General features: G+C 47.7%; 1 protein-coding gene across 1 annotated transcript; it reads right to left on the reverse strand.

Moving 5' to 3' along the window:
* Positions 1–434: 434 nt before the first annotated feature.
* On the reverse strand, positions 435–13128 carry LOC120944948 (galectin-1-like). The gene is made up of 4 exons (XM_040358723.1): positions 13055–13128; positions 7799–7872; positions 3764–3935; positions 435–941 (listed from the first exon to the last, which is right to left on the reverse strand). The coding sequence occupies exons 1-4, from the start codon at positions 13064–13066 to the stop codon at positions 798–800; spliced, it is 402 nt and encodes a 133-aa protein (XP_040214657.1). The 5' UTR covers positions 13067–13128; the 3' UTR covers positions 435–797.
* Between the last annotated feature and the right edge of the window lie 13091 nt (positions 13129–26219).

The raw sequence follows: 26219 nt of genomic DNA on the forward strand, positions 1-26219 counted from the left end.
ATACCCTACCACTGCCTATACCGGGCAAATCCACTGCAGCTGCTCTTTTTCTGTATGTAATTTACATAGAGTTGGACCTCGTGCCATTTTTTTTTTTCTGCGTGTAAGTTGAGTTGAATCTGGATTATAGTGCCGTCATTTACCCTGTAGGATCTCCACGCACTTGATATACTAGGGGCCAATTTAGACAGAAGCCAATTAACCTACCAGCATGTCTTTGGAGTGTGGGAGGAAACCGGAGGAAACCCACACAGGCAAAGGGAGAACATGCAAACTCCAGGCAGGTAGTGCCGTGGTTGGGATTTGAACCAGCGAACCTAATTACTGCTAGGCGAGAGTGCCAACCTAATATTTGTTGAAAGTTTTTGGTTTAAAGCTTGGAATAAATATCTGTACACAGCTTTCAGTCTGGAGCCAGAAAAAATGTAATGATGTAAAAGATCGGAAAGATTTTTTATTGGGAAATACAAGAAATCAGACAGAAAATTAAGCATTAACACACTGTTGGTTACTGTAATGTAACAAACCTCCAGCAGGGGGTGCTTCGAAGCAGATCTGCTATCAAATTTAGCTATGAATACAAAGTCATTAGCACAAAATAATAAAATGATTGGTACGATCAGACACAATAGGGCTAAGCACAATGTATGGTTACATGAGTAGCAAGGATGAAGATTGTAGGCTGGGGGGGGTTACAAAGGAGGATTACAAATTCTTTCTTCTCTGTCCTCTATGACCTTTTCTCAGATCCTGGATAGGGACACGTTGGACAGGCGGCTCCTCTGTTGCGGGATTCTTCAATTCAGTGTGATGGACTTGGTCTCGAGTTCTTCCACAGATACGAATGTGATTGTCGTTATGGGAAAGCGGATTGGAAATGAGAGAGGACCTCCAGAAGGTAATTTTATGATGATCTTGTCTTTATCAAACGTGAAGGAAATCTATAAGAAAAGAGGCGGCACGGCGTCAGCTTGCTGGACTATAAAAAGTCAATGAGTTAGTTAGCTGAAGAGACAAAGACTTCACCACCAAACCCGTCATTTCAACACAAATCTTTCCATAAGACGATGATATGTACTTGTAGATTCTCTTATATATTCTTTATTTATATGTAGCACTACCCCCGTCGTAGGAGCTGCTGGTTTAGATTTGGGTCTTGCACGTTACCGGATTTACTCCCTGTAAAGGAATGAGCCGGGACAAACAGAGACTTTGGAAGGATGAGGGGTACTCCTGTGCCAGCGTCATTAATAACTCTTATGTCTAGGGTCACCTTATGTCCGATAGGGCCATAGGGTGACTGAGAAATGATATCCTAAATTACAGGACAGGGGACATTACTGATAGTTCATATTGCAAGTTGTTGGTTAATTGTGACCCAACCAGTCAATAATGACTCATTTCTATGATTAGCCCTGGCTAGTGATTTGTTAATTGAGTCAGGCTTCTGGAAGACCTTTCATTGTGTGCTATTGATGATAGATGTGTTGTGACTCTAAAGGTCAGAGGTGTTACCTCGTGTACACCCTGGGACACAGACGCGACTCTATATCCAGCTTGTTGGCTCCCATATAGACCTCAACATTGTTGTCTACTGGCGGCGCTGCTAACTAAGGGCCTCCCCTAATAGGGTTCCATGTGCTTTGCCATCCTGCTGCCACCTGCTGTCCCAGTAAGCCCAGGACCATACAAGATAGTATACCTGAGTTATACAATCCTTCTGTGGCGTTTAGTTTCCTAACCCATGGACCATTGCGTTGACCTTTATTGGCCATTCCAAGATCCCTGGCTTATGAGAACTTTTATACAAGCTTATTGCTGACTCTGATGATTTTTTCTACCTGTGCCTTATATGCCTCATGGATGTATCCGCTGAAGGACCATTGGACATATACATTTCTGTTTCACTGCTAAAACATATATTCCTCGTCTTCGTCCTGAAGAAGCCCCACGGCGAAACGTGCGTTGGCGACTTCTGAGGAACGTACAGTGATCAATTTCCTGTAAAAAAACTTTTGTAATATTATATTGTATTATTGTCTGTTAATTTACAGTATATGCTATTAAATATATTTTTTTAAAAACATACTTCCCTGGCCTGAAAGTCTGACCATCAATGTCCACTTGATAGATATTGCTTCCTCTTTAATATTATTACAGATGTGGCCCATGTGAGTGCTATCCTAATGTCCCCATTTTTCTTACCCTCTTTTTTCTTTGTCTGGTTTTGATCCCTCTTCTCTCTCCTCCCCCCTTTTTTCCTTTCCTCCCCTCTTTTTCTTATCCCTTTCCTCCTTTCTTTTCCCTTCTTTTTTGAATCTAAAGGTCAGACGTCTGTGCAATGTGTATTGTGCAGATGAATGACTGAGGCCTCGTACACACGCGGACCAGTTTCAGAGGACAGATCCGATCGTGTGTACAGGCTAGCCGACAGGTTTCCAGCGGACAAAAGTTTCTTAGCATGCTAAGAAACTTGTCCGCTGGAGAGCTGTCCGTCGGAACATGTCCGCTGGTTAGTACGTCTAACCAGCGGACCGAAATCCCGCGCATGCTTTGAATTGATTCGGCGCATGCGTGGTAGCATTGAACTTGCGCGATAGAGAACGTCGGTGTCGTCTACGTGTCCGCGTTCTCTGTCCGTGGGGATTTCGGTTTGATGGTGTGTACAGCCATCAGACCGAAATCTCCGAGCGGACATGTCCGATGAAAACGGTCCGCCGGACCGTTTTCATCGGACATGTCCTGTGGTATGTACGAGGCCTTATTGTCGGAAACGTAACTTCTGGGGGATAATTAACTCCTCTATGTAATTATCTAAAAGAATGTGATTGAAGCTCATCGTGTGATGTATGGGTGGGGTGTGGTTTTGTTCCTTTGAGTACTGTAACATGCTGTAACTGCTTAAAAGCTGAGAGGAATGAGGTGCCTCGGCTTATATTCGGGTCGGCTTATACTTGAGTATATAGGTAATCTATAGTTTCTGGGCCATATTCTGAGTATCTCTCCGCCAGCTTCGCTTAGGGCACTTACACTCCGCTGTCCCAACTTACTGGAGCAGGTGTTGTATTCCCCAACCACTTGCTCCATAAGTTGGGACAGCGGAGTGTAAGTGTCCCGGCGTAGCCTGGCGGATCTCCAAGGGGGCGGCTTCTATTCAAATGAAGCGCGCCCCCGATACTAAAGAACTGGGCATGCGCCGGGCTGCAAAAAGCCCAGTGCGCATGCTCCAGTTCTCGGCGGAAAACGTCAATGACGCCGACGTGTGCGTCATTGACGTAAAGTCGTATTCAAGAACGACTTACGTAAACGACGTATTCGACGAAAAAACACGACGGGGACCCGACGCCATCCGTAACATGGCCTACGCGAGACTTGCGGAAACTTACCCCTCATATAGCAGGGGTAAGTTTCCGCTTACGCAAACGACGTTAGCGACTTAAATGCCATCTAGCGGCGGCCGGCGTTATTGCATTTAAGATCCGCCAGTGTAAGTGACTTACAGATGGCGGATCTTAAGTGTATCTATGCAAAACTGATTCTGAGAATCAGGAGCATAGATACACGGGCCTAAAAAGGAAGTTACGATGGAGTATCTGACTTACTCCATCGTAACTTCTATGAGAATATGGCCCTCTAATCTTAATACAAAGCACTCTCCAGCTTTAGTAAATAACCCCCCCCCCCCTCCATGTGTCCAATATGAAAAGTGATGTCACTTTACCCCATCCAACATTTGTCCCGCCCCCTCCCAGTGTAGACGTACCTTGGTGTCTGATCCCATCTGGAAGGGGAAGAAGCCTTCCTTCTGCTCATTTCCAAAGACCCTGTCCTTCATTGAGTTCATGACTATCTTGCGCTGGTCTCCAAGATGGTCAAATCGAACATCGAAGTGTATCACCAAATTCTTAGGATCTTTTCCCAAGTTTACGTTGAACCTGGAAAGACATATAAAAAAAATTATTTTGCTCAGCTGACCTCGGAGGATATCGTACTCGAGGATTGGTAGACGGAGAGCGTAGATGGGAGGAGTCACAGGATTGTCAGTTGTCGAATTTCAGATGACGGCTGATAAGTCGGTAGGATATACACAGAGCAAACTTTATTACTTTTGGAAATTGTACAGGTCATTCTCAAAAAATTAGCATATTGTGATAAAGTTCATTATTTTCTGTAATGTACTGATAAACATTAGACTTTCATATATTTTAGATTCATTACACACAACTGAAGTAGTTCAAGCCTTTTATTGTTTTAATATTGATGATTTTGGCATACAGCTCATGAAAACCCCAAATTCCTATCTCAAAAAATTATCATATCATGAAAAGGTTCGCTAAACGAGCTCTTAACTAGTGTTGCTCACGAATATTCGCATTTCGAATATTCGTTACGAATATGGCATATTCGAATATTCGCAAATAACTCGAATTTCTCGGCCAAAATTCGCTATTCCGAATATTCGTATTTTTTCAAATTTATTTTTAAAACAGATCACATCCTATCGACGTCTAAAAGCATTGCTGGTATGATTAGAGACCCTGGGCCGAGTAGCTAAGCTGAGGCGATCCTTTTATGTTGCCGAATATTCGCAATCGCGAATATTCGATTTCCGAATATTCGCGAATACTTTCTCCGCCCTTCTTTTGCATCAGAGCCAATCAGAGTTCTCCTACCACAGTTGTCAAAATCTCGCAATCAATTTCGCATTCGCATTAGCGAAATTTCGATAAAATATCACCAATATTCGATTTCCGAATATTCGCGAATACTTTCTCCGCCCTTCTTTTGCATCAGAGCCAATCAGAGTTGTCAAAATCTCGCAATCAATTTCGCATTCGCATTAGCAAAATTTCGATAAAATATCACTAATATTCGATTTCCGAATATTCGCGAATACTTTCTCAGCCCTTCTTTTGCATCAGAGCCAATCAGAGTTCGACTACCACAGTTGTCAAAATTTCGCAATCAATTTCGCATTCGCATTAGCGAAATTTCGCAATTTTTGTTTTTTAGATAAAATATCACGAATATTCGATTTTAGCGAATATTTCACGAATATTCGTCTATATATTCGTGATATATCGCGAAATGGAATATGGCGTATTCCGCTCAACACTACTCTTAACCTAATCATCTGAATCAACTAATTAACTCTAAACACCTGCAAAAGATTCCTGAGGCTTTTAAAAACTCCCAGCCTGGTTCATTAGTCCAAACCGCAATCATGGGTAAGGCTGGGTTCACACTACTACACTACTTTCATCCTACTTTGCTCTGTGTTCAATGTTTCCCTATGAGAGCGTCTTGTAGCATCCTACACAAGTCGGTCCGACTTTGAAAATGCTCCCTGTACTACTTTTGGTCCTATATTGATCCTACTTCAGGCCCATTGAATATCATTGAAGTCGGACCAAAGTAGTATCCTGTTCATGAAAGTAGGATGGATGTAGGACCAATGTAGGATAAATGTAGGACCAATGTAGCAGAGCAAAGTAGGATGAAAGTAGTGTAGTAGTGTGAACCCAGCCTAAGACTGCCGACCTGACTGCTGTCCAGAAGGCCATCATTGACACCCTCAAGCAAGAGGGTAAGACACAGAAAGAAATTTCTGAACGAATAGGCTGTTCCCAGAGTGCTGTATCAAGGCACCTCAGTGGGAAGTCTGTGGAAAGGAAAAAGTGTGGCAGAAAACGCTGCACAACGAGAAGAGGTGACCGGACCCTGAGGAAGATTGTGGAAAAGGACCGATTCCAGACCTTGGGGGACCTGCGGAAGCAGTGGACTGAGTCTGGAGTAGAAACATCCAGAGCCACCGTGTACAGGCGTGTGCAGGAAATGGGCTACAGGTGCCGCATTCCCCAGGTCAAGCCACTTTTGAACCAGAAACAGCGGCAGAAGCGCCTGACCTGGGCTACAGAGAAGCAACACTGGACTGTTGCTCAGTGGTCCAAAATACTTTTTTCGGATGAAAGCAAATTGTGCATGTCATTCGGTAATCAAGGTGCCAGAGTCTGGAGGAAGACTGGGGAGAGGGAAATGCCAAAATGCCTGAAGTCCAGTGTCAAGTACCCACAGTCAGTGATGGTCTGGGGTGCCATGTCAGCTGCTGGTGTTGGTCCACTGTGTTTTATCAAGGGCAGGGTGAATGCAGCTAGCTATCAGGAGATTTTGGAGCACTTCATGCTTCCATCTGCTGAAAAGCTTTATGGAGATGAAGATTTCATTTTTCAGCACGACCTGGCATCTGCTCACAGTGCCAAAACCACTGGTAAATGGTTTACTGACCATGGTATTACTGTGCTCAATTGGCCTGCCAACTCTCCTGACCTGAACCCCATAGAGAATCTGTGGGATATTGGGAAGAGAAAGTTGAGAGACGCAAGACCCAACACTCTGGATGAGCTTAAGGCCGCTACCGAAGCATCCTGGGCCTCCATAACACCTCAGCAGTGCCACAGGCTGATTGCCTCCATAACACCTCAGCAGTGCCTCCATAACACCTCAGCAGTGCCACAGGCTGATTGCCTCCATAACACCTCAGCAGTGCCTCCATAACACCTCAGCAGTGCCACAGGCTGATTGCCTCCATAACACCTCAGCAGTGCCACAGGCTGATTGCCTCCATAACACCTCAGCAGTGCCTCCATAACACCTCAGCAGTGCCACAGGCTGATTGCCTCCCGGCCACGCCGCATTGAAGCACTCATTTCTGCAAAAGGATTCCCGACCAAGTATTGAGTGCATAACTGAACATCATTATTTGAAGGTTGACTTTTTTTTTTATTAAAAACACTTTTCTTTTATTGGTCGGGTGAAATATGCAAATTTTTTGAGATAGGAATTTTGGGTTTTCATGAGCTGTATGCCAAAATCATAAATATTAAAACAATAAAAGGCTTGAACTACTTCAGTTGTGTGTAATGAATCTAAAATATATGAAAGTCTAATGTTTATCAGTACATTACAGAAAATAATGAACTTTATCACAATATGCTAATTTTTTGAGAATGACCTGTACTTTTGGCAAATTATAGTATTATACAGACATATATATAGCTAGATTCACAAAGAGTTAAGCCGGCGTATCAGTAGATACGCCATCGTAACTCTGAATCTGCGCCGTCGTACATTTAAGTGTATTTTTAAATTGAGTTACACTTAAATGTAGCTAAGGTACGACCGCCTGCGCCGTCGTATCTTAGCTGTCTAGTTCCGTCGGCCGCTAGGGGCGTGAACGCTGATTTACGCCTAGAATGCGTAAATCAGCGAGATACGCCGATTCACGAATGTACGCTTGCCCGTCGCAGTAAATATACGCCGTTTACGTAAGGCGTTTTCAGGCGTAAAGTTAGTCCAACAAAAAGCTGGCCCGCGTCGAATTTTGAAAATTTTACGTTGCGTGCGTAAGTCGTCCGCGAATGGGGCTGGACGTAATTTACGTTTACGTCGAAAACCAATACGTCGTTGCGGCGTACTTTGGAGCAATGCACACTGGGATATGTCCACGGACGGCGCATGCGCCGTTCGTTAAAAACGTCAATCACGTCGGGTCACTAATCATTTACACAAAACACGCCCCCCCTGTTCCTCATTTGAATTAGGCGCGCTTACGCCGGCCCATTTACGATACGCAGCCGCAACTTAGGAGGCAAGTGCTTTGTGAATACAGCACTTTCCTCTCTGACTTACGGCGGCGTAGCGTAAATACGATACGCTACGCCGGGTCAAAAATACGCCGCCCTACCTGAATCCAGCTATTATTGTATAATAAGTAGCCGAGGAGAGAATCTTCACCTACCTTTTACAGCCATGAGGAATGAGGCCCTCCACCTCCACCTGGGAACCGGGTCTGAGTGCGCGAAGTTTTACAACCTGTATAATAGAGAGGGGGGATTATTACACCCTGTATAATAGAGAGGGGGGGGGATTATTACACCCTGTATAATAGAGAGGGGGGGGGATTATTACACCCTGTATAATAGAGGGGGGGATTATTACACCCTGTATAATAGAGAGGGGGGGGGGATTATTACACCCTGTATAATAGAGGGGGGGATTATTACACCCTGTATAATAGAGAGGGGGGATTATCACACCCTGTATAATAGAGAGGGGGGATTATTACACCCTGTATAATAGAGAGGGGGGGGGATTATTACACCATGTATAATAGAGAGGGGGGATTATTACACCCTGTATAATAGAGAGGGGGGATTATCACACCCTGTATAATAGAGAGGGGGGTGATTATTACACCCTGTATAATAGAGAGGGGGGGATTATTACACCCTGTATAATAGAGAGGGGGGGAAGATTATTACACCCTGTATAATAGAGAGGGGGGGAAGATTATTACACCCTGTATAATAGAGAGGGGGGATTATTACACCCTGTATAATAGAGAGGGGGGGATTATTACACCCTGTATAATAGAGAGGGGGGATTATTACACCCTGTATAATACAGAGGGGGGGATTATTACACCCTGTATAATAGAGAGGGGGGGATTATTACACCCTGTATAATAGGGGGGGGGATTATTACACCCTGTATAATAGAGAGGGGGGATTATTACACCCTGTATAATAGAGAGGGGGGGGGATTATTACACCCTGTATAATAGAGAGGGGGGATTATTACACCCTGTATAATAGAGAGGGGGGGATTATTACACCCTGTATAATAGAGAGGGGGCGATTATTACACCCTGTATGATAGAGAGGGGGGATTATTACACCCTGTATTACATAGGGGGGATTATTACACCCTGTATAATAGAGAGGGGGGGATTATTACACCCTGTATAATAGAGAGGGGGCGATTATTACACCCTGTATAATAGAGAGGGGGGATTATTACACCCTGTATAACAGAGGGGGGATTATTACACCCTGTATAATAGAGAGGGGGGATTATTACACCCTGTATTACATAGGGGGGATTATTACACCCTGTATAATAGAGAGGGGGCGATTATTACACCCTGTATAATAGAGAGAGGGGGGGTTATTACACCCTGTATTATAGAGAGGGGGGAATTATTACACCCTGTATTATAGAGAGGGGGGGGGTTATTACACCCTGTATTATAGAGAGGGGGGGATTATTACACCCTGTATTATAGAGAGGGGGGGATTATTACACCCTGTATAATAGAGGGGGGATTATTATACCCTGAATATTAAAGAGAGGTTTATACATGATCATTATGATTATTACATGCTGTATAATAGAGCTGGCCGGTCACGTGAGCGCCAATCGGCGCTCTAAAATGAGGTATAATCAGCTTTTCCTTTATAAATCACACACACAGGGGGACATAGCATTAGGACACAGAGTAGATGGTATGAAAATAACACTATAATTTCAGCTGCAGGAGGGGCGGGGGGCAGGCACAGTCACAAGCTGACAGCCAGGGAAGGGAGGGGGGAGAGCAGACAGGAAAGAGCGGATGACGGAGGCACGTAAACTGACCACGGTGTCAGGGCTCAGCAGCCATGATGAACCGTGGTCAGTTCACAGGGGGGAGAGATGAAAGTGGCAGGATCAGCCAGGTATTTCAGGTGTAACAGGGGGGGGGGGGGTAAAATTACACAGCACAATCACTGTGCTGTATAACATGCTTTAAAAAGGCAGGATCCATTTTTTTTTTAGGTTAGCAAACACATTAAACCCCCTGAGGATTTGTTATTACACTACTGAGGTCCAACGTGGTGAAGAGCGTGTTCAGACCTGACACTCTGACTATACCCACCACTGCCCACACCCAGCAACACTATACTCACCACTACCCACACCCAGCAACACTATACCCACCACTGCCCACACCCAGCAACACTATACTCACCACTACCCACACCCAGCAACACTATACCCACCACTGCCAACACCCAGCAACACTATACCCACCACTACCAACACCCAGCAACACTATACCCACCACTACCCACACCCAGCAACACTATACCCACCACTACCCACACCCAGCAACACTATACCCACCACTACCCACACCCAGCAACACTATACCCACCACTGCCAACACCCAGCAACACTATACCCACCACTACCAACACCCAGCAACACTATACCCACCACTACCCACACCCAGCAACACTATACCCACCACTGCCCACACCCAGCAACACTATACTCACCACTACCCACACCCAGCAACACTATACCCACCACTGCCAACACCCAGCAACACTATACCCACCACTACCAACACCCAGCAACACTATACCCACCAATACCCACACCCAGCAACACTATACCCACCACTACCCACACCCAGCAACACTATACCCACCACTACCCACACCCAGCAACACTATACCCACCACTGCCAACACCCAGCAACACTATACCCACCACTACCAACACCCAGCAACACTATACCCACCACTACCCACACCCAGCAACACTATACCCACCACTACCCACACCCAGCAACACTATACCCACCACTACCCACACCCAGCAACACTATACTCACCACTACCCACACCCAGCAACACTATACCCACCACTACCCACACCCAGCAACATTATACTCACCACTACCCACACCCAGCAACACTATACCCACCACTGCCAACACCCAGCAACACTATACCCACCACTACCAACACCCAGCAACACTATACCCACCACTGCCCACACCCAGCAACACTATACTCACCACTACCAACACCCAGCAACACTATACCCACCACTACCCACACCCAGCAACACTATACCCACCACTACCCACATCCAGCAACACTATACCCACCACTGCCCACACCCAGCAACACTATACTCACCACTACCCACACCCAGCAACACTATACCCACCACTACCCACACCCAGCAACCTATACTCACCACTACCCACACCCAGCAACACTATACTCACCACTGCCCACACCCAGCAACACTATACCAACTTATGCCCACACACAGCTACACTATACCCACCACTGCCCACACCCAGCAACACTATACCCACAAGATTTTCCACACCTAGCATCACTATACCAACCTATGCCCACACACAGCTACACTATACCCACCACTGCCCACACCCAGCAACACTATACCCACCACTACCCACACCCAGCAACACTATACTCACCACTACCCACACCCAGCAACACTATACCCACCACTACCCACACCCAGCAACACTATACTCACCACTACCCACACCCAGCAACACTATACCCACCACTGCCAACACCCAGCAACACTATACCCACCACTACCAACACCCAGCAACACTATACCCACCACTGCCCACACCCAGCAACACTATACTCACCACTACCAACACCCAGCAACACTATACCCACCACTACCCACACCCAGCAACACTATACCCACCACTACCCACATCCAGCAACACTATACCCACCACTGCCCACACCCAGCAACACTATACTCACCACTACCCACACCCAGCAACACTATACTCACCACTACCCACACCCAGCAACACTATACCCACCACTGCCCACACCCAGCAACCTATACTCACCACTACCCACACCCAGCAACACTATACTCACCACTGCCCACACCCAGCAACACTATACCAACTTATGCCCACACACAGCTACACTATACCCACCACTGCCCACACCCAGCAACACTATACCCACAAGATTTTCCACACCTAGCATCACTATACCAACCTATGCCCACACACAGCTACACTATACCCACCACTGCCTACATTCAACAGCGCTATATAAACCACTGCCCATCGACACAGCACCAAGAATTTCCCTTTCCCAGCAACACTATACCAACCACTGCCATCACCCAGCAAAACTAGACCAACCACAGCGCACATCAGGAAACCCTATACCAACCCCAATGCCCACATCCAGCAATATTATACCAACCACTTCCCACAATGTGAAACACTAAACCAAACACTTCCCACGCCCAGCAACTCTATGCCCATCACCGCTCACTCCCAGCAACACTATAACTATCACTGCCCTCACCCAGCAGCCCTATGCCCACGGCCAGCAACCCTATACCTACCACTGTCCAAACTCATCAACCTTATACCAGCCTATGTCCTCATCCAGCAACACTATACCAACCACTACCCACACCCAACAGCACTATATGCACCAGTGCCAAAACACCCATCAACCCTATACAACAACTGACAACACCCGGCAACACTATTCCAACCACTACCCACACCCAACAGCCCTATACCCACCAATGTCCCCACCTAGTAGCACTATACCACCCAATAATGCTATGCCCACCACTGTCCCCACAGAGCAACACTATACCCATCATTACCAACAGCCAGAAACCCTATACTAGCCCATGCCCACACCCTCCAACCTATGTCCACACCAAGCAAACCTTTACCCACCACTGTCCTCACCCATCAACGCTATACATCAACTGACAAAACCTGGCAACACTATTCCAACCACTACCCACACCCAACAGCCCTATACCCACCAATGTCCTCACCCAGTAGCACTATACCAATCAATTCCCACACCCAGCAATGCTATGCACACTACTGCCCCCACACAGAAACACTATTCCCATCATTACCAACAGCCAGAAACCCTATACTAGCCCATGCCCACACCCTCCAACCAGGGGCAGACTGACCATTGGGACTTTCGGGCAGTGCCCGAGGGCCCCATGCCACTAGGGGGCCCCATCAGGGTTGCCAGTCTCAATAAAACCAGGGACAGTATGGAAAAATCTGTGTATTTTCTACATCTGTCCCTGCTATGTCTTGAACCGACATGCTTTTGATGTGAAAATCCCAAGATTTTAGCTGCCCTGCCTCTGTACTGCCTCCTGGCGTGGTGGCCATCTGTAAGCCTGGGGGCCCCATAATCTTCCATTGCCCGGGGGCCCCATGGGTTGGTTGTCAGTCCACCCCTGCCTCCAACCTATGTCCACACCAAGCAAACCTTTACCCACCACTGCCCTCTCCCAGCAACACTATACCCACCATTGCTTACAGCCCATATAACCCAATTGTTTAGCTTTTGCAGCTTCTATCGGTGCTCATACTCACTTTATCTGCCATCCTGCTTCCTTGTCAGAGAAAATGATGAACAGGTCCAGCTCTACCCCTCCATATATATAGGAGGTCTGCTGAGGGTGGAACCCGTTATGATGAAAGGATCCCCCCCCCCCCCCCCCACCAAAATAAATAAAAATACCAGACAGCGCTCGTAATATGTGTTACATAGGTAGACTTTAACAACATAACGACATAACAACATAACAGGAAGAAAGTCACGTATCAGTACAAGAAAATAATGTTATACGTGGGCTTGTCAAAGTTTATATATGACTTTATGAATTTAGGGCCAAATCCTCAAAAGGGATACGACTGAATAACTGCTGTTACTCCGTCGTATCCCTGGTCCTAACTATGGAACTGATCCACAGAATCAGTTTTCCATAGTTAGGACGAAGATCCGACATGTGTAATTGAATTACACTGCCGGATCTTAGGATGCAGTACCGCATCCGCCGCTGGGGGCATTTTGCGTCGAAATGCCGCCTCGGGTATGCAAATTAGGACTTACGGAGATCCACAAAGCTTTTCAGCTTCGTTTTTTCTCCGTAAGTTATATTTTGCAAACGCAAAATTAGGGCTGCTTTTACAAAGTGTAAACTGTTTACACCTTGTAAAAACAGACCTTTCTTGCTCGCGACGCGTTTTTTTTTAAATTTAAATTTATTTTTTTTGGCGCCGTATCTTTTTTTTTACCCGACGCAACTTTATTGTCCCGTCGCAATCCACAAAGCCCGACGTAACGTAATTTCGCGCTATGCACGTCGGGAAAATGACGTCACGAGCATGCGCAGTACGGCCGGCGCGGGAGCGCGCCTCATTTAAATGGGAATCGCCCCCTGGAGAAGAGGAACGCCTTGCGCCGGCCGGATTTAAGTTACACCGCTCAAAATTTCTAGGTAAGTGCTTTGTGGATCGGGCACTTAGTTAGAGATTTTGCGGCGGTGTAACTTAAATGGAAAAAGTTACGTTGCGCCGGGTTTTTGAGGATTAGGCCCTTAGTTCTTCATCTTCTATAGTAAATTGCTGAAGTGATCAGAAAAAATGTTTTCCATACAAGGTTCCGCGCTTTCTGGAAGTTATGATGTCACAGTCTACATATAACATAGGAAGCCTGGAGATCCATATCCAGAAGGACGCACCCTAGGAGGGGATCACACAGACTAGGAGGGGATCACACAGACTAGGAGGGGATCACACAGACTAGGAGGGGATCACACAGACTAGGAGGGGATCACACAGACTAACGCCTAAAGATACTAAAATTTTACCATTTGTGTTCCTCTTCTCTGGACTCGTTCTATCTGATCAATATCTATTAGCAAGTGAGATCTCCAGGATCTATATAGCGGAATCAGGACCTCCTTCCTCCTGATGAAGACCCCTCTAGTGATATAAAGATCTATATAGAGGAATCAGGACCTCCTTCCTCCTGATGAAGACCCCTCTAGTGATATAAAGATCTATATAGAGGAATCAGGACCTCCTTCGTCTTGTTGGTGACCCCTCTAGTGATATAAAGATCTATATAGAGCAATCAGGACCTCCTTCCTCCTGATGAAGACCCCTCTAGTGATATGAAGATCTATATAGAGGAATCAGGACCTCCTTCCTCCTGATGAAGACCCCTCTAGTGATATAAAGATCTATATAGAGGGATCAGGACCTCCTTCCTCCTGATGAAGACCCCTTTAGTGATATAAAGATCTATATAGAGGGATCAGGACCTCCTTCCTCCTGCTGGTGACCCCTCTAGTGATATAAAGATCTATATAGAGGGATCAGGACCTCCTTCCTCCTGCTGGTGACCCCTCTAGTGATATAAAGATCTATATAGAGGAATCAGGACCTCCTTCCTCCTGATGAAGACCCCTCAAGTGATATGAAGATCTATATAGAGGGATCAGGACCTCCTTCCTCCTGCTGGTGACCCCTCTAGTGATATAAAGATCTATATAGAGGGATCAGGACCTCCTTCCTCCTGCTGGTGACCCCTCTAGTGATATAAAGATCTATATAGAGGAATCAGGACCTCCTTCCTCCTGATGAAGACCCCTCAAGTGATATGAAGATCTATATAGAGGAATCAGGACCTCCTTCCTCCTGCTGGTGACCCCTCTAGTGATATAAAGATCTATATAGAGGGATCAGGACCTCCTTCCTCCTGCTGGTGACCCCTCTAGTGATATAAAGATCTATATAGAGGAATCAGGACCTCCTTCCTCCTGATGAAGACCCCTCTAGTGATATGAAGATCTATATAGAGGAATCAGGACCTCCTTCCTCCTGATGAAGACCCCTCTAGTGATATAAAGATCTATATAGATGAATCAGGACCTCCTTCCTCCTGATAAAGACCCCTCTAGTGATATAAAGATCTATATAGAGGGATCAGGACCTCCTTCCTCCTGATGAAGACCCCTCTAGTAATATAAAGATCTATATAGAGGAATCAGGACCTCCTTCCTCCTGCTGGTGACCCCTCTAGTGATATAAAGATCTATATAGAGGAATCAGGACCTCCTTCCTCCTGATGAAGACCCCTCTAGTGATATAAAGATCTATATAGAGGAATCAATACCTCCTTCCTCCTGATGAAGACCCCTCTAGTGATATAAAGATCTATATAGAGGGATCAGGACCTCCTTCCTCCTGATGAAGACCCCTCTAGTATTATAAAGATCTATATAGAGGAATTAGGACCTCCTTCCTCCTGATGAAGACCCCTCTAGTGATATAAAGATCTATATAGAGGGATCAGGACCTTCTTCCTCCTGATGAAGACCCCTCTAGTAATATAAAGATCTATATAGAGGAATTAGGACCTCCTTCCTCCTGATGAAGACCCCTCTAGTGATATGAAGATCTATACAGAGGAATCAGGACCTCCTTCCTCCTGATAAAGACCCCTCTAGTGATATGAAGATCTATATAGAGGAATCAGGACCTCCTTCCTCCTGATGAAGACCCCTCTAGTGATATAAAGATCTATATAGAGGAATCAGGACCTCCTTCCTCTTGATGAAGACCCCTCTAGTGATATAAAGATCTATATAGAGGAATCAGGACCTCCTTCCTCCTGATGAAGACCCCTCTAGTGATATAAAGATCTATATAGAGGGATCAGGACCTCCTTCCTCCTGATGAAGACCCCTCTAGTAATATAAAGATCTATATAGAGGAATTAGGACCTCCTTCCTCCTGATGAAGACCCCTCTAGTGATATAAAGATCTATATAGAGGGATCAGGACCATCTTCCTCCTGATGAAGACCCCTCTAGTAATATAAAGATCTATATAGAGGAATTAGGACCTCCTTCCTCCTGATGAAGACCCCTCTAGTGATATAAAGATCTATATAGAGGAATAAGGACCTTCTTCCTCCTGCCGGTGACCCCTCTAGTGATATAAAGATCTCTATAGATCCCTTCAGGTCTGGTATAGATATTAAGGAGAACCCTGCATAAAAAAAAAAAAAAAGTGTGGGAGTCCCCCTCAAAATCCATACCAGGCCCTTCCGGTCTGGTATGAATTTTGAGGGGAACTTTGCGGCAAAATAAAAAAAATGGTGTGGAGCCCCCCCCCCCCCCAAGAAAAATTCATACAAGACCCTTATCCAAGCACGCAACCTGGCAGGCCACAGGAAAAGGGAGGCGCCCCCCTTGAACTGTACTAGGCTACATACCCTCAACATGGGGAAGGTGGTTTGGGGTCTGTCGGACATACCTTGTCCCCATGTTGACAGGGACAAGGGCCTCTTCCCCACATCCCTTACCCAGTGGTTGTGGGGGTCTGCACCCTCTCACCCACCATGTCTGCACCCTCTCACCCTCTGTATCTGCACCCTTGTCTGTACCATGTCTGCACCCTCTCACCCACCATGTCTGCACCCTCTCCTGTACCATGTCTGCAACCTCTCACCCTCCATGTCTGCACCCTCCGTATCTGCACCCTCTTCTGTACCATGTCTGCACCCTCTCACCCACCATGTCTGCACCTTCTCACCCACCATGTCGGCACCCTCTCACCCACCATGTCTACTCTTCACCTTCTCACCCACCATGTCTGCACCCTCTCACCCACTATGTCTGCACCCTCTCACATACCATGTCTACTCTTCACCTTCTCACCCTTCATGTCTGCACCCTCTCACCCTCCATGTCTGCACCCTCTCACCCACTTTGTCTGCACCCTCTCACGTACCATGTCTGCATCACTGTATATGTCACTTTATTGCACAATATATTTCCGTATCAATTAAGATATATATGATATTGAGTTACACTTGTCACTTTATTGGAAGAATTGGTTTCTTGTATATTCATGCACAAAGTTCAAAGGATTGTTTTTATATATCATTTTATTGCACATATATGGTTTCCTGCAATGAATATTGCTTCACACTTTTGCACATTATTGTTTCATGCACAGAGGACATAATATAGGATCCCAGAGCAGCACCATACCCGCCTTTAGCCCTTTCACTTCCAATATTCGGACCCTACTTAGGTAGGTGTCACGGTGGAGGCAGCAGCTTGTCTGTTCCTGATTTATAGGTTCTCCATCAGCGCAGAGCAACAACAACATTATTTGTGTCCTCTAGACATTCCCTGTTTGTACCGTAGACCAGTGGCGGCTGGTGCTCAAAATTTTTGGGGTGGCGCAAACAAACGAAAAAAACAACAATTGCAGCCTCACTGTGCCCATCAAACGCAGCTACTGTGCCCATCAATTGCAGTCACTGTGCCCATTAAACGCAGCCACTGTGCCCATCAATTGCAGTCACTGTGCCCATCAAAGGCAGCCCCCTCTAGTGATATAAAGATCTATATAGAGGAATCAGGACCCCCTTCCTCCTGCTGGTGACCCCTCTAGTGATATAAAGATCTATATAGAGGAATCAGGACCTTCTTCCTCCTGATGAAGATCCCTCTAGTGATATAAAGATCTATATAGAGGAATCAGGACCCCCTTCCTCCTGCTGGTGATCCCTCTAGTGATATAAAGATCTATTTAGAGGAATCATGACCTCCTTCCTCCTGCTGGTGACCCCTCTAGTGATATAAAGATCTATATAGAGGAATCAGGACCTCCTTCCTCCTGGTAAAGACCCCTCTAGTGATATAAAGATCTATATAGAGGAATCAGGACCTCCTTCCTCCTGCTGGTGATCCCTCTAGTGATAGAAAGATCTATATAGAGGAATCGGGACCTCCTTCCTCCTGCTGGTGACCCCTCTAGTGATATAAAGATCTATATAGAGCAGGGGTCTCAAAGTACCGGCCCGTGGGCCATTTGCAGCCCGCGGACCGGTTATAAATGGCCCGCAGGCAGGGCGGGGGGGTGCCGCGGAAGTGGGGGGAGTAGATTTTCTTCATATGCAGAGTAGCGCAGGAAGCGTCTGTAAAAAGTTCTCTTGTCTGACATGTCACGCTGCGGCTGCTCCCCGCCCCCCCGGCGGCCCCCCCTCTCTTCTCGTCCATCCCTATTTGCTTGTGATATTACCTGAGATGGACGAGAAGAGAGGGGGGGGCCGCCAGGGAGTAGCAGCGTGACATGAGAGAGAAGTGAACTTATGACAGACGCTTCCTGCTTTACTCTGCATGTGAAGAAAACCACAAGTAAATGCTGACCTGTGCCCCATGTACTCTGATTGTGCCCCACCATGTACCCTGATTGTGCCCTCATGTGCCCCATGTACCCTGATTGTGCCCTCATGTGCCCCATGTACCCTCATGTGCCCTGATTGTGCCCTCATGTGCCCCATGTACCTTGATTGTGCCCTCATGTGCCCCATGTACCCTGAGTGTGCCCTCATGTTCCCCATGTACCCTGAGTGTGCCCTCATGTTCCCCATGTACCCTGATGTGCCCCATGTACCCCGATTGTGCCCTCATGTGCCCCATGTACCCTGATTGTGACGTCATGTGCCCCATGTACCCTGAGTGTGCCCTCATGTTCCCCATGTACCCTGAGTGTGCCTCATGTACCCTGATGTGCCCCATGTACCCCGATTGTGCCCTCATGTGCCCCATGTACCCTGATGTGCCCTGATTGTGCTCCATGTGCCCTGATGTGCCCCATGTACCCTGATGTGCCCCATGTACCATGATTGTGCCGTCATGTGCCCCATGTACCCTGATTGTGCCGTCATGTGCCCCATGTACCCTGATTGTGCCGTCATGTGCCCCATGTACCCTGAGTGTGTCCTCATGTTCCCCATGTGCCCCATGTACCCTGGTTGTGCCCTCATGTGCCCTGATTGTGCTCCATGTGCCCTGATGTGCCCCATGTGCCCTGATGTGCCCAATGTACCCTGATGTGCCCAATGTACCCTGATTTTGCCCTCATGTGCCTTAATGTGCCCCATGTACCCTGATGTGCCCTGATTGTGCTCCCATGTGCCCTGATGTGCCCCATGTACCCTGAGTGTGCCCTCATGTTCCCCATGTACCCTGATGTTCCCCATGTGCCCTGATTGTGCTCCATGTGCCCTGATTGTGCTCCATGTGCCCTGATTGTGCTCCATGTGCCCTGATGTGCCCCATGTACTCTGATTGTGCCCTCATGTGCCCCACCATGTACCCTGATTGTGCCCCATGTACCCTCATGTGCCCTGATTGTGCCCTCATGTGCCCCACGTACCCTGATTGTGACGTCATGTGCCCCATGTACCCTGAGTGTGCCCTCATGTTCCCCATGTACCCTGAGTGTGCCCTCATGTTCCCCATGTACCCTGAGTGTGCCTCATGTACCCTGATGTGCCCCATGTACCCCGATTGTGCCCTCATGTACCCTGATGTGCCCTGATTGTGCTCCATGTGCCCTGATGTGCCCCATGTACCCTGATGTGCCCCATGTACCATGATTGTGCCGTCATGTGCCCCATGTACCCTGATGTGCTCCATGTACCCTGAGTGTGTCCTCATGTTCCCCATGTGCCCCATGTACCCTGATTGTGCCCTCATGTACCCTGATTGTGCCCTCATGTGCCCTGATTGTGCTCCATGTGCCCTGATGTGCCCAATGTACCCTGATGTGCCCAATGTACCCTGATGTGCCCAATGTACCCTGATTTTGCCCTCATGTGCCTTAATGTGCCCCATGTACCCTGATGTGCCCTGATTGTGCTCCCATGTGCCCCATGTACCCGGAGTGTGCCCTCATGTTCCCCATGTACCCTGATGTTCCCCATGTACCCTGATGTGCCCTGATTGTGCTCCATGTGCCCTGATTGTGCTCCATGTGCCCTGATTGTGCTCCATGTGCCCTGATGTGCCCCATGTGCTCTGATGTGCCCTGATGTGCCCAATGTACCCTGATGTGCCCAATGTACCCTGATTGTGCCCTCATGTGCCTTAATGTGCCCCATGTACCCTGATGTGCCCCGATTGTGCTCCCATGTGCCCTGATTGTGCTCCCATGTGCCCTGATTGTGCTCCCATGTGCTCTAATGTGCCCCATGTACCCTGATGTGCCCCATGTACCCTGATGTGCCCCATGTACCCTGATGTGCTGGGCTCTGTTCCCTGATGTGCCATGTGCCCTGTCCTGATGTGTTGTGCCCTGATGTGCCTTGCCATGCCCCGTACCCTGATGTGGCCTGTTGTGCTGGGCTCTGATAGGCTGGGCTCTGTACCCTGATGTGCTGTGCCCTGTACCCTGATGTGCTGTGCCCTGTACCCTGATGTGCTGGGTTCTGTACCCTGATGTGCGCTGTGCCCTGATGGTGAGTGGTCAGTGTGTAGTGTAGTGGTCAGTGAGGTGTGTAGTGGTCAATGTGCAGTGTAGTGGTCATTGTGTAGTGTAGTGGTCAGTGTGTAGTGGTCAGTGTACTGTGTAGTGTAGTGGTCAGTGTAGTAGTCGGTGTGCAGTGTAATGGTCAGGGTTAATAATGCATCCACTGACACCAGTGCTGGGGGTAAGAATGCGTCCGCTGACACCAGTGCTGGGGGGTTAATAATGCGTTCGCTGACACCAGTACTGTTGTTTTTGAAGTTTGAAAGTTTGCATGCGGCCCCCCATGGCATATGAAAACTCGTCTTGTGGCCCTCAGGTAATTTGAGTTTGAGACCCCTGATATAGAGGAATCAGGACCTCCTTCCTCCTGCTGGTGATCCCTCTAGTGATATAAAGATCTATATAGAGGGATCAGGACCTCCTTCCTCCTGCTGGTGACCCCTCTAGTGATATGAAGATCTATATAGAGGAATCAGGACCTCCTTCCTCCTGATGAAGACCCCTCTAGTGATATAAAGATCTATATAGAGGGATCAGGACCTCCTTCCTCCTGCTGGTGACCCCTCTAGTGATATAAAGATCTATATAGAGGAATCAGGACCTCCTTTCTCCTGATGAAGACCCCTCTAGTGATATAAAGATCTATATAGAGGAATCAGGACCTCCTTCCTCCTGATGAAGACCCCTCTAGTGATATAAAGATCTATATAGAGGAATCAGGACCTCCTTCCTCCTGATGAAGACCCCTCTAGTGATATAAAGATCCATATAGAGGAATCAGGACCCCCTTCCTCCTGATGAAGACCCCTCTAGTGATATAAAGATCTATATAGAGGAATCAGGACCTCCTTCCTCCTGATGAAGACCCCTATAGTGATATAAAGATCTATATAGAGGAATCAGGACCTCCTTCCTCCTTCTGGTGACCCCTCTAGTGATATAAAGATCTATATAGAGGAATCAGGACCTCCTTCCTCCTTCTGGTGACCCCTCTAGTGATATAAAGATCTATATAGAGGAATCAGGACCTCCTTCCTCCTGATGAAGACCCCTCTAGTGATATAAAGATCTTCTTCACGTTTATGTGCTGCAGTGTGGAACACGGGACATGCTGGATTTTTGCACATTTACATGCATTATGTGGGCCGAAACAAATGATATATGCCGATATTATGTAGTGTTGTGTTTTTTTGTTTTGTCTCACCTATATGTATTTTTTCTGTTGTACTTAACTGTATCAGGTTGTGGTTCTGTTGTATGCTGACATCCAGTGGTTGTTTAGGACCACTACAACTTGTTTACTTATGTGATTTTCTATCTCCCTGTGTCCTCCCCTCCTGTTTAGTGCTAGTTAGGGTAGTCTTAGCTAGACATTCCCTGATTCTACCATAATCCCTCAGTCAGTGTAAGTTAGTTCTTCTCTGAGACACAGTGTGGGAAAGTCATTGTCTTTTTACACTTCACAAGAATGGACACGAGGGTTGATGCCCGAGGAAACCATACAGTCATTTAGCTGATAGTGAGAGTTGGGACGTAGTTTATTTATCTTTTAGCTACTGAGTCATGGGCGTAGGAACCGGGGGGGACGCATCCCCCCAAGGAAATAATGCGGGGGGGACAGGTATTGTAAAATCCCCCCCAGGTTAGGAGGACTTGGAGGCTCCCAAGTTGGAGCACTGCTGACATATCGCCGTGTGGGGTGCAGTTCACCCAGGTGCCACAGAGGTGGCGCTCAAGCGCCAGAGTGCGCCTCTCCCTCCTCCTCTCCATCCTCCTCTCCTTGTCTGAGGCCACCGCCGCGGTGTTTCCTAGTCCTCCCTCCTGTTCCATCCACGAACGATCTTCATCTTCTCCACCCCGGCGGCGCAGCTGCACACTGTCCTCTCCAGCTGCCGCCTGGGTGGGGTTTGGGGGGGCTCTGTACTAATTGTGGGGGGGCTCTGTACTAATTGTGGGGGGGCTCTGTACTAATTGTGGGGGGAGTGGCTTGTGGGGGGGCTCTGTACTAATTGTGGGGGGGCTCTGTACTTATTGTGGGGGGAGTGGCTTGTTGGGGGTCTCTGTACTAATTGTGGGGGGGCTCTGTACTAATTGTGGGGGGGAGTGGCTTGTGGGGGGCTCTGTACTAATTGTGGGGGATGGCTTGGGGGGGGCTCTGTACTAATTGTGGGGGGGTCTGTATTAATTGTGGGGGATCGTGGGGGGGTTCTGTACTAATTGTGGGGAATGACTTGTGGTGAGGGGTCTGTAAAAATGGAGGGGGTGGTTTGTTCGGGGGTCTGTACTAATGGATGGGGGGTCTCTACTAATGGGGGGTGGTTTATGGGGGGGTCTGTACTAATTGAAGTGGGAGGTTTGTCCTGAGGGGGGGTCTGTACTAATGGAGGGGGGGGGTTTGTCCTGGGGGGCAGCAGTGTGTGTGGGCTGCCGCTGCGGGTGGCATCTGAAGGACGAGTCCACGCCGCGCTCACCACACAGGCCGGACACACGCCCGCAGAGCCACCGCAACTTCCAAGGCTTCAGAAACAGGTAAGGGGGACCTGTTTTAAAGTTTCCTGTTTAAAAAAAAAAAACACCAAATCCCTGCAATAATATATTAAACAGCCTGTATAATGCATTATTGCTGGGATTTGTAGTCCTCTGTAACTGCTGGTAATATGCATTGTGTTTTATATAATGTATCATTGCTGGGATTTGTTGTTCCTCTATAGCTGGTGGTATTCTCCATTGCGCTGTATAATGTATTATTGCTGGGATTTGTAGTTCCTCTATAACTGGTCAGTGGTAATCTGCATTGCGTAGTATAATCATTATACAACGCAATGGAGAATACCAGCAGTTACAGAGGAACAACAAATCCCAGCAATAGTACATTATACAACGCAATGCAGAATAACGCCATCTATGCTATCTTTCTCTGTAAAAGATAAATAAGTTAAACGATCACTTTAAGCATTATAACCATTTAAGGTTAATGGAGCACAGATATAATGTATGGAGTGTGCGCGACGGGGGGGGGGGGGGGTCCGTAAAAATGCTGTCCCCCCCAGATTTGTAAGGGTTCCTACACCCATGTACTGAGTATGTCCCGATAAGCTGATGGGGCCTTTCTTTTCCCTCTCTCTCTCTTTTCTGTGTCCCCCCCCTTTTTTTTTTCTTATTATGTTTTTATCTGCCAGGGCCGTCTGTCTAAGGGTGGTCCACCTGTTGGGTGACGTGTGTGATGTGGGCGGGCCGGCCGGCTCGGTGGACTTGGGCAGTCTGCCACCATGGGATTCCCGGATCAGTTCCGGGGTATGACGCTTTTGTGTCGCCGTGGGGTGGAGGCCTTGACCTGGGGGGACCTGGGCGGGGGCGAGTTGCGGGGGGAGGTCAGCTGAAGGCGAGTAGTTGCCCCCCTCCCCTCGCGCGCACTCGCCCTTGACGGTGTGTGGTCCGGGGAGCCGGTCGGTCTGCTCGCGTGCCTAATAACTCCTCCTCCTCGGACAATCTAGTCCTAAATTTTGAAACTCGGTGATCAGGGGTCTGCTTACTCGTTGTGGGGGTGGAGGCCTCGGCACCGACCCGTTACCTGAATACTGCATCTCCTAGGCCTTTGGCTGTTTAACTAATCCTTTTCTTTTTTTGTGTGATTGTTGGTCATTTATGTTATCTTTTTTTATTTTTTTGTTGTGGAATAACAAAAAAAGGGATTGACCGGTGCACTACTTGACCTCTTACTCTTCGTTAATTGTATTCTGAAATGTGTTGCCTTGTCTTTCATAAATAAAGATTTTACAAAAAAAAAAAAGACTGGACACACATCTTGGCCCGGATTCAGATACAATTGCGTATCTATCGGCGGGCGTAACGTATCTCAGATACGTTACGCCGCCGTAACTTAGGGCGCAAGTTCCGTATTCAGAAAGAACTTGCGCCCTAAGTTAAGGCGGCGTAGCGTATGTGGTCCGGCGTAAGCACGCGGAATTCAAATTCTCCATGCAGTGGGCGTGTTGTATGGTAATAAAGGCTGACCCTACGTAAATGATGTTTTTGGCTAACGGCGCATGCGCCGTCCGTGAACGTATCCCAGTGCGCATGCTCCAAATTAACCCGCAAAAAGCCAATGCTTTTGACGTGAACGTAAATTACGCCCATCCCTATTCGCGAACGACTTACGCAAACAACGTAATCGACGTAAAATTCGACGCTGGCCCTACGTCCATACTTAACATAGGATACGCCTCATATAGCAGGGGTAACTTTACGCCGGAAAAAGCCTTACGTAAACGACGTAAAAAAATGCGCCGGGCGGACGTACGTTTCTGAATCGGCGTATCTACCTAATTTGCATATTCTTTGTGTAAATCTACGGAAGCGCCACCTAGCGGCCAGCGTAAATATGCAGCCTACGATACGACGGTGTGTCGGATCTTAGGGAAATCTATGCGTAACTGATTCTATGAATCAGGCGCATAGATACGACCCCGCACACTCAGAGTTACGATGGCGTATCCGGAGATACGCTGTCGTAACTCCTATCTGAATCCGGGCCCTTCTGTACTGCCCTTATATGAAGTAAAATTGCATTGCACTCCATTTTTTATGAGGAAAGCTGCCTGTGGATGGCGCCAGGTCAGCAGGTGATTATACTGGGCCGGATTCAGGTAGAATTGCGCATTATTTACGGAGGCGCAGGGCAACGTTTTTGCCCTGCGCCCCCGCAAATTTGCTGCGCTGCCCTTGATTCACGGAGCAGTAGCTCCGTAAATTGCATGGGCGCGCCGGCAAAATGCCCGGCGCAATGGCGCGCAATATAAATGATCCCGCAGGGGGCGGGAATCATTTAAATTAGGCGCGTTCCCGCGCCGATCGTAGAGCGCATGCTCCGTCGGGAAACTTTCCCGACGTGCATTGCGGCAAATGATGTCGCAAGGACGTCATTTGCTTCAAAGTGAACGTGAATGGCGTCCAGCGCCATTCACGATTCACTTACGCAAACTACGTAAATTTGAAATTTCGCGCCGCGGGAACGACGGGTATACGTAACATTGGCTGCCCCTGCTAATAGCAGGGGCAGCCTTACGCGAAAACCGCTGTATGGAAACGACGTAAACTGCGTACGCAGGGCTCGCGCAACGTTGTGAATCGGCGTTAGTATGCAATTTGCATACTATACGCTGAGCACAACGGGAACGCCACCTAGCGGCCATCGCAAGAATGCAGCCTAAGATATGCGGGCATAAGAGCCTTATGCCGCGCATATCTTAGGCTGCAGTCGGCGTAACAAGGTTCCTGAATCAGGAGCATTTGTTACGCCGGCGCAAGTAAGCAATTGCGCTGTGTAACCTATGGTTACACAGGCGCAATTGCTTCTTGAATCCAGGCCAGTGTCGGGACAAGATCATCCAGTGCCCAGGGCAAATATGCCAAACTG

The sequence above is a fragment of the Rana temporaria genome, chromosome 7 (assembly GCF_905171775.1).
Source record: "Rana temporaria chromosome 7, aRanTem1.1, whole genome shotgun sequence".
Taxonomy (NCBI): domain Eukaryota; kingdom Metazoa; phylum Chordata; class Amphibia; order Anura; family Ranidae; genus Rana; species Rana temporaria.